This window comes from Aspergillus ruber (assembly GCF_000600275.1).
Source record: "Aspergillus ruber CBS 135680 unplaced genomic scaffold scaffold00064, whole genome shotgun sequence".
Classification (NCBI taxonomy): Eukaryota; Fungi; Ascomycota; class Eurotiomycetes; order Eurotiales; family Aspergillaceae; genus Aspergillus; species Aspergillus ruber.
In genome coordinates this window covers 19578-29733 of record NW_024467360.1, presented here as the reverse complement: position 1 = coordinate 29733, position 10156 = coordinate 19578, and the positions used below count along the sequence as shown (strand labels likewise).

General features: G+C 50.4%; 2 protein-coding genes across 2 annotated transcripts; one reads left to right on the top strand and one right to left on the bottom strand.

Annotated features, from left to right (window-relative positions):
• Positions 1-596: 596 nt before the first annotated feature.
• EURHEDRAFT_382301 (uncharacterized protein) lies at positions 597-1744 on the top strand (the record flags this gene model as incomplete). Its single annotated transcript, XM_040779516.1, has 2 exons — positions 597-1041; positions 1092-1744. The coding sequence occupies 2 exons, from the start codon at positions 597-599 to the stop codon at positions 1742-1744; spliced, it is 1098 nt and encodes a 365-aa protein (XP_040633774.1).
• Positions 1745-3695: 1951 nt separating this feature from the next.
• EURHEDRAFT_552178 (acetyl-CoA synthetase-like protein) lies at positions 3696-9127 on the bottom strand (the record flags this gene model as incomplete). Its single annotated transcript, XM_040787550.1, has 5 exons — positions 3696-3829; positions 4049-4066; positions 4207-8180; positions 8226-9038; positions 9105-9127. The coding sequence occupies 5 exons, from the start codon at positions 9125-9127 to the stop codon at positions 3696-3698; spliced, it is 4962 nt and encodes a 1653-aa protein (XP_040633773.1).
• Positions 9128-10156: the final 1029 nt, after the last annotated feature.

Sequence of the window (10156 nt, the reverse complement as noted above, 5' to 3'; positions counted from 1 at the left end):
CAATGAAATCCCTGCAAATCCTTCTGCTTTGTCAAAGCAAAATGGCCAGCACTGTAGCAGGTTGCTTGATAGATCTTGTGCGGGTATGGATGGACGAGGTGGTGACTGGTCAGGGAGCAGCAACTGCGCGGAATAAAGGGGAGAGACAGAAAGAGTCTATTGGTGCACATATTTCTATTGTTCTCATTAACGTCAAGTTTTTATAAACGGCGGATCCGTAGCTTGAAATTTCAAAGTTGCTGGGGAAGGTCTTACAATTTGATATCAAGGGCCCATTAGTGCAGCCTTCCAGTAGAAACCTGTCCACTCTAACGGTCTCAACCAAGAATGTAGCATTGGTAGACTCTTTTGAAACGCTAGCATGAGAAAGAAAGGAATACAAAAAAGATCTGCTTTTTGTGAGCTATCTACTGTATGTCCCAGCCTGGAGCCCTATATCCAAGAAAACAAAGAGATCAAACGCTCCCATAATCACTAGGAGGCTGTGACAACTACAACGCCCTATTTAAGTTGCCTAGGTATTACCCTCCATACAAATTTCCTTCATTATACTTTATTTTTCTGAAAAAAATACTATTTCTGTCCACCTTTCCATCATGACATGTTCCGCAGCTGAAAAGCGTCAGATCTTCCTCGCATGCAAGGCAATCTTCACGGGTCCCAATACTTTGCCCAAAAAGCCAAAGACCATACAGAAGCGCATTACGAAGCACCAAGCTGCACTTAATACGTCAATCCCGAACTTTGAGGTCAACAGGGTCACAAATATCGTTAGGTGCCTCTTAAAAGAGCAAGTGTTCCAATCAGATATTAAAGCTAAGACAAAATTTCCCGATCTATTTACTCCGTCTCCTGCCAAGAAGGTCAAATGCAATGCCTTTGAAGCCGAGGCAGCCCGTTCAGCAGCAGGTATACTTGAAGAAATTACATTTTCTCACCATGAAGACAGTGAGAGGACACGGGTTCCCCCAGTGCTGCTGCCTGCTGAGTTACAAGCTCCTGCTGATACACATGTTCCGATCAAGGGATATAATAATTCATGTAAGCAAGTGAGTTTATGAGATGAGCCTTCGTCACTCACATTTAGACAGCACCTGAATCTGCTGTAGAGCCAAGATTATCCATGCCTTCGCTCTATCCATCATACTTTCCATATAGTGCTCAGCATTCTGTCTTATCAGGTATCCAACAAGTCCTAGAAGAATGCTGTTTTGATTTTACAAAGAAATGGTTACCCTGTGAAGTCAAAAACCACGAATGGGATTGTGCCGCAGCTATGGAGCTCACCGAGTGGACGAAGTTTCTAGCGAGGTGGTCACCACAACTTCCCTATGAGTCTTTGCAATTGAGGGGCTCACAGTTAGACAAACTCCTAGCTACAATTCGTCAAATTCGACATATAGCAGTTCACCGGCTACCAATTACAGCAAGGGACGTCAGTTCGCTAGTCCTCGCAGCCAAGAGACTGACAGAAGTTTTGCAAGATATTTTACGCATGTCACAGTTGGAAGACCTCTACTTCGACATAAAAAACAAGATCCAGGCAATGGAGCTGAACAAAAACACCCTTGAAGTTAATTACGCTCATGAGTTTAGAGCCATACATCTCCAACAAGAAAAATTAGACAAGAAGGAGCAACTCAGAGCCAGTATCATCAGCAGCGACAAAGAGAACAAAATCCACATGGGTCTTCTGGTTAAGGAATCAATCGGAAGGATATTTAACGACAAAAAGGGGCCTTGATGATAATTCGGTTGAGTCTGAGATAGAGGATGACGGGGCAGATAATACCATTAGTCCAGGTTGTCGGCTTCTATAATTGAACAGACTATGCCTCGCTGGTCTCGAAAGATACTTAACTAAACATTACCTAGCGTGAATGGCATGGTATCGCTGTATATTTTTGATTTCTACGCTCTGTCCAGGAATGCGTAACTAATGTAGGTGTATCAAGCGGTGTATAGAAGAATAATTCTCGGACGAATCATGATCATTAGAATGGCCCTGGCCAGAGAAATAAAATATCTTGCTTTGTGATATATGGATTAGAATGTCTTGTTGCGCCGCTTTAGCTCAATAAAGTTGGATTTCGTTATGGATGAGAGGAAGGATACAAACGTGGTAATTGTTGTACCATGGTCAAATACTTCGCTCCCAAATTACCGTCATCACCACTTGTATATACCAATTTCCACTCGTTAAACCTTTTTAATGTATTCCACTGGCTTTTATTCGGATTTTGAGTTGGCCGTTCTCGGGCCACCGTCGGTTGAAAGCATAAACGTGCCACCTTCGACAAATTGGTAAAATCATCGCCTACAAAGTTGCCAAAGGGTACAGTCGTGAGTTTTTCATAGTCTGGTGATTGGGGAGAATACGCAATTCCACTTACCAGGCCTTGATCCAACAAGCACATCTGCATGCTTTTCAAAACTCACAACTGACGTGCCCGAATGCATATAAACCGGAGAGAGGGTACGTGGAAGGATATGAGCATCATCGAGTCCGGTCTAGGGGTGCTTGACGAAACCAGCCATAAACACCACTTTCATGTATAGGAGTACGCCTTCCACCCATACCCTTTTGTCCCTGTGGGTGAGCTTAACCTCGACGAGCACCAAGAAAAATGAACAATCATGGGGTCGGATTGTAAAGTCTGGTACGTTTGTCAAGTCTGCGAACCTCAGTTCCAAAATCATTGGCAGCTGTAAGCACTGAAATTGGTGTCTGCATAGTCTCAAATTCAGAGGGAGAACATACAGCACCACCACAGCCCACATTGAAGATTGTTGCAACCGATGCGGCCCAAATTTAAGTGAGCCAGGCACTTACAGCCTCCACTATAACTCTAGGTTAGTGTATACCACTAAAATAATTTCCATGGTCCGAGTTCCCGCAATCCCCGTACTATTACCGTGGTTGGGTGATCCCGCAAATATAGTTTAAAACGACCCTAAGTGCTCGCTATTTATCAATCGCTGTTCAAACGAGATATACGCTGCGAATAGTTTAGAACGAACCCAGGCTTTGAGCTAAGATTATCCAAACAATGATTCGAAAACACGGGAAATCCATCGATCCGGGGACCTGGAGCACGAGGAAGACCTGAGCCATCTATCCACGAAACGTTGAGGCGTTTTTCGGTTGAATACGCGTAGAAACCAAGGTTGAAGCCTACTATGTATTGTTAGAGCAATTTTGCTCCGCCTGGGTAGAGGACCCCACGACAGACGTTCGTGTTTTGTCTTTTCTTTTCTTTCCTTCTCTTTTGCCTCCAATAAGAGTCCCGATTGAAATGCAGATGTTTGACGAGTCCACTCCCTTGGGCTTGCTCCACATTTGAGTCTCACTTCGCGGACGATGGCTGGCCAACATCCTTTTCTGATGCATATCCTCGCAAGCAATATGATTTTAAAGATATGATAAGAGGTATTTAGGCCAATGGCATCCTCGTCGCAAAATTCATATCCCAGTCATTGTCCACAGGAACAGCACACTATTCCAGTACTTGGAATATTGACGATAGATGCAGGAAAAATACCTCCTTAGGATCACCCAGAGAGCCAGCGTTTATTGAGAGTTAGTATGCAGATGATTGACGAGTACGAGAAGAATGCCTCTTTCTTTTGGTCCTGGGCTACTGATTCGTCCAACGGGCTTGAAAAGCCGGGGCCATGGCTGGTTTACACCCTTTCTAGTGCGCATCGACATTCGCAATGTGACAGAGATTTAAACTCAACAGTAAATATGCGTTGGCGTTCATGACCTCTTGAGAAAACAGCGCAAATGTTCGAAGCGAAGATAACAGTTGGTAGATGATGATCTGGCCTAGGAACGCAATAAGTTGTTCATGGGACATACGGCCACAGACGTCAGTAAATGAATTGCTCAAGACCAACGGGAGAAAGAGATTCACTTATAGAGACTGCACCTTGATATACAAGTTTCCACTAGAATACAGTATATAAGTCTACAAGAGAAAGATATTTGAATCATAAATCATGAATTGCAGGCGATCTAGATATTAACACCAAGATATTAAAGTACCGTCAAAATCCAACAGGTCTATATACAAATATTAGGATATCAACTTTTCATAACAATAAAAAGAACAAAACAACCCGGAAGAAAGAAAATCAAATCAAGTCCAAGCGTCTAAGCACGCTTCCCCTCAAAGCCCTCAGCAGGCCATCCCTGCAACGTACTCCCATCCTCAACATGATCACCTGAGAGGACCAAAGTATGCTCGAGAAGACAAGCATCCTGGCCCATCGAAGCACCGGACATCAACCGCGATCCAGCACGCATGATACTCCGGTCCCCAACGTTCAAAGTGTGGAGCTCGAACTCACCACGCGAGTTCAGGTGGCAGACCAGACTGGAGTCATCGACGGCGACCCGGTCACCAAGAGTGAGGAGGTCAGGCTCGGTGAAAAAGATGTTGGGCGTGCCGTTTGCATGGATGGAGCAGTCCTTTCCGATTGTGGCACCCAGCAGGCGGTAGTACCAGACGATGTAGGCAGAGCCCGTGATCATGGGCAGGAGACCGCCACCGTAGCAGTCCTTGATTAAGGTCTCGCAGGAGAGCAGGAATTGCCAGCGCTGGTTGTAGCTGCTCTTGTCCCAGTGGAAGGTGCCTTCCTTGCGGCGGCCCATGACCATCCATTTGATGGTGATGACGATGCCGAGGGCGATGAAGGCCTGTGCGGCACTGACACCGGAGAGGATCGCGGCGAGCACGCCGTACAGGACGAATGGGCGCCAGGGGCCTTGTTGGAAGCCGGCGGCGTCACTGTGGGTTATGGCAGCGCGGAGAGCGAAGAGAGAGAACAGGACGGGGAGGAGCCAGTAGACAGTGGTGATGACGACGGAGAGGACGGAATAGATGACAATTTGCCAGATGCGGAGGACGTAATAGTTGGATTCGTGGCGGTAGAAGGCGCGACCGAAGGGCTTGCAGGTATCCTTTTCAGTGACACTGGTATCGGCGATGGTCTTGTTCTTGGAGTTGATAGGGGCCTGCTTCTCGTTGGGAGTCTTCTCGCCGGCGCGCTTCTCGTCTTCGCTGTCGCCGTTGGCACTGCTGCTGCTGCTTCCGACAACGGTGGGGGCGGTCGAGCTAGGCATTGGGGTGTTGGAACCAGGGAATTGAACGGCATCACCACCCTTGCTACCGGTCCAGACGGTGTTAGCCGGGTAGTCGCCGTTGCGACGAAGGAGAGCACCAGAACCGATCATAGCCTCACGACCGATGGTAACACCGGGCAAAGCAACACAACGGTCACCAACCATGGCGCCATCACCAATCACAACGCGATCACGGCCGTAGCCATCCGAAGTGACAATGTTCGAGCGAGAACCAAAGACAACGTCGTTACCAACCTCGACAAGGTCGAAGTCCGGAACGGCGGGACCGACACTGGGCCAGTAGATGCGCTTGCCAACCTTACCACCAAGAGCACGAATAGCCATGGAGACTAGTTCATAGTGACGACCAACAAGACGGGTGAGCTCGTGGATGTCACCAGCGGGCAAGATCTGAGCGAGCACAGCACTGCGCACCTTCTGGCGGGTAGTCTGCTTCGAGGCGGGACCAGGCTTGGGCTTGCCGCAGATGAGATCGAGCAAGGATTTGAAAATCAAGATAGCGAGGAAAAGCACAATTGGACCACCAACAGCACGGCAGATCTTTGCAGTGATGTGGAAGCCAATCCGCTGACCCTGGGTGAACCATTCCAGCGTAGCAAGGAACATATCAGCCGCGGGAACGGGGTACTGGCGCACCATGGGCACAAGACCACCCATCCAGGTAAGACGGGAAGCAACCCAGACAAGGATCTTGATCGGCTCGACAATGAGCAAGGTCCAGATCCAGTGCGGAGAGGGGATACGAGAAGTGAGCAAGTCGCGGTTTGACTCGTCAGCGTCCTGGAGCTCCCAGCTGGACGAGTTGGGACCGATGCAAGTGTTCTCGGGAATATCAGCGCCAGGGGCGACGATGGACTTGATACCAACGGACGAATCCTTGCCGATTCGAATGCGCTTCAGAAGCATGGAGGTGTTACGCTCCACGGCGAAGGGACGGACCTGGCAGGTATCCAAGACAACGTTGTCACCGATTTCGACGAGATCGTATTCACCAATCTTGGCAGATGGCGCGAGAGTGACGTTCTTGCCAATCTTTGCTCCGAGCAGACGGTAGAAGAGAATGCGCGACCAGTTGTAGTTGTTGAAGATACCCTTTCCGCAAACCTGTAGCGCCTTCTGGGTCAACCACCAGCGAGTGTGGTACGGTCCCCACATGGGGAACATGCCCTCCTTGTAGCGACCGATGACGAGCCACTTGAAGATGATACCGCAGAAAGGAGACACAATGGAGCCACCAACACGGGCGGCCAACACAGCCAAAACAATCAGAACAAGACGACCGATGAGCACCTCGCGAATGGGGAACCGGGTCGAGCACTCAGCCATGACGTATGCGAACAGAAGCCACTGAAACGCGCGCTTCATGGGAGCAAAGAACATAACCGGGAACAGATGCAGGACCAGTAGAATCGGGTTCGTGCTGCTGTAGGTCTTCTCGCAACCGGGCAGCTCGACTTCCCCGTCGTCGCCCTTGGCAGCCTTAATGTTGACGGCTTCGGTAATCTTGTGCTCCATGTCACCAACGGTGCTGTTATGGAACAGAATGTCACCAGCCAGGAAGATACCGAATTCGCGACGGAGTTGTGAAACCAGACGACCGGCACTCAGACTGTCACCGCCAGCGGCGAAGAAGTCGGTAAGCGCACTGATGTCCTCTGCGGCGCAAGACAAGGCCGCGGCGAAGATCTCGCGGACGCGACGCTGAATAGGCGACAGATCGCCGTCCGAGTTGCGGGCGCGGATGGCATCATCGATAGCGGCCTGGTCGGGGTTGCCAAAGGGATCAAGAGGCATGGGACCCTCGAGGGGAGTGATGCGGCTGGGGATGAGATAGCCATCGAGCTGGTCGCGAAGGTCACCGGGTGTGACATGGTTATCGTCAGGGTTATTGACAAACAGAACAGCCTGCGCGAACCCGTCGCGAGGATGTGTCTGGATGTGCACGTCGGGGGTGCCAGCCATCTCAGTCAAAACCGAGCGGATGATGTTATCGTCGATGACACACTGCTGCTGCGGGATGGATGCACTGAGCGGCGTACCGTTGGGCGGGCAGACAGCCTCATAGTGACGGTCGGCGAGAGGCGTGGACGGAGTGAGAGTCTCCAAGCCCAAGCGCTGAGCGAGCTTGATACGCTGGATCTTGTTGTTCGACTTGGGAACACGGTCCATGTACACAACTACAGCGGGCCACTTGGGCTGGTGGATGATTGGGTGCAACGCTTCGTTCAGCTGGCGAAGATCCGGCCTGGTCTTGCCGGGGGGTGTAACTATGACCGCACCGACGACTTCCTGCAGGACCTCGTCGGGGGCAGAGAAAGCCAATGTCTCAGAGACGCGGCCATACAACGGAGAGTTGGGATCTTTGGCCGCGGCCAGCACGGCGTCTTCCACTTCGACGGGAGAGATAATTTCACCACCACGGTTGATAACCTCCTTGCTGCGACCAGTAATGTACAGGTAGTTGTCGGCATCGAGGTATCCCAGATCGCCAGTGTCGAACCAGCCAGATTCATCGAATGCGCTGAGATCGATCTTACCCTCAGAGGTCAGATAACCTTCGAATGCAGGCGATCCACGAACACAGATGTGACCGAGCATCCCGGGCCGCGCAACGGGCTTGCCGCCCTCGAGAATCGCAACCTCAGGACCAACGATCCGCCCCGAAGTTCCCTGGCGATCAAGAGTGTAGTTTTTCGGGGGTGCAGCAATAGGCATGCACTCAGTCATACCGTAACTGGGGAGGACGACGCAGCGGAAGGTGTCGCGGAGCTGCACGGCAAGCGTTGGCGGAAGACCACCACCAGCGTTACAGATGAATTGGATGACGCTTTGCTTGACAGCATCGGGGCGGTGCTCGGCTTCTCCAAGGATCATCTGGTGCATCGTGGGTGTGGCGTAGTACCATGTGGGTGTCATGTGAGGGCTTTGGACGGCATCCCAGAACATGCTGGGGTCGAAAGAAGGACAGCAGATTGTGGCGCCACCGGCCAGAAGGGGAGAGAAGATACTTCGGAGGATACCACCGCTGCTGCTGTTAGTATTTTCCTATGTTTTTGGTTTGAGAGAGGCGACGTACACATGGTTCAGTGGCATCATGTTAAGACAGGTATCGGTTTCCGTCAGTTCCACCGACTCCATGGTGGCCATGGTACCCGCAATGAGGTTGTAAGTTGAGATAGGAACCAGCTTCTTGTTACCACTGGTACCACTGGTGAAAAGGATAATGGCGATGTCATCCCGGACATTCGGGGCGAAGTCAACAGCACTAGAAGTGTTCTGCGCAGAAATCACCCGGAAAGTCAAGTCCTCCAGTGGCTCAACACCAAACACCGGCCGACTACCGTTGTCCAGTTGCAACTTACCAATGTCAGCGTCCAGCGCGACAACAGCATCAGCTTGCACCTGATCAATATCCATATGCAACTGTTCCGGCACCGTGTTCGGCGCCATAGGCACAATAGTGTACTTGTTCGCGAAGGCAATAACAGCGATTGCCATGAGAGGGCCGTTAGGCAGGATGACAGCGACGCGAGGCTTGCCATGGCGGGAGGGGCCCACAGGCAACTGGAAGTTCTGCACAAACTGGCGGATGGCGCCATGTGTAAGGTTTCGTCCAGTGCTGACGTCGATGAAACCGGGGCGGGAGTCTGTCCCAATCAGTTCGGCGACATTCGGGGTTGCTGCCTTGACTTGTGCGCGGAGGCGGGTGATGAATTCATCGTTGTTGGCCTTTATGGATTCGGGGAGGGCTTTGTAGATGTCGTGGAAGCAAGGCAGGAGGTGACGGAGGGACCAGGGTCCGGAATGCGAAGAGAGGAGGGCGGAGAGGTGGTGAGCAGAGTCCGGGTGAGAGGCCTCACTGCGGAGGCGAAGTAATTGTTCCATGAGGCTATGCGAGAGTCAGTATGGCTGGAAAGAGACTTCAATAGAAGTCAAAAGAGACATCAATACATACGATGATCCTGGCGAATCCGCCATAGTGTACCATCAGAAGTAGAAAATCTCCGCTGGTCAAAGACACGACACGTTTTCTACAGATCCTGCGCAGTCACATATGAAAAAGGGGACGCCTTCACATCTTATATGGCCGACACTGCACCCTGATCATGCACACGATCCACCGGTAAATTGCAAATTACGGAGTACATCGAGGACCCTATTGCGTTTGCGCGTTCTCCATATGAGCGGGACACTGGGTCAAACCATCGTTCAGCTTGGCTCAGGTTTTCATCACAGCTGAACTAAGCTGGATGACACCAGCCAGCCAAATTGCAATTATCCCGTCGTCTAATATTCCGTGACTGTCAGCTAATCGGAAACCTAGAACATTGATAGACATTATTCGGAGGAGGCCCGCAGACGGCGAATGTCACAATCTGGTCCCTGTTTAGAGTCTATCGAAATTGAGTTTCTGTTTTTTCTTTTCTGTTTGGACCCTTCCCTTCTTTTCCCTAATACAGTATTTACGGAGGGATGATCATAGAAAGTGATGATCCCAGCTATCTATTCTCGACATTATGTCATTTTGAGGGCTCCAACGTGCTCATCGATGCTTTACACACTCTCTCATTTGCTTTATGTGCTCCACGCAATCTAATACCTCAGTGTCCATAAATAACAAATCCTTTGCATCCTTCTGCAGCAGCAAAACCACCGCCAGATGAAGTGGCCGTACGTGTTCGCAGGATCGTCACTGATCGGCGACTTAGGGCTGGACCCATACTGAAGATCACGTGGGCCTGCGACGGTGGCTTCTTGGCGTAGCCTTGGCAAGGCTTGGCATTCGGCCCCTATTTTTTGGCCACGGAGTATGGATCACCGAGTACTCCGCAGACCAACGTGTATACAGCGATAAGAGCTGACAGCGAGGGGAAAAAAAAGAAAAAAAAAGCAATACACACCATCAATTTCTCCAAATCGATAGTATATATCAATTTTCCAGGGCTGATATGCTGATTCCGCTCACCTCTTCCGCTGAAACCATTCCTAAAACCCGACACGGAGTTC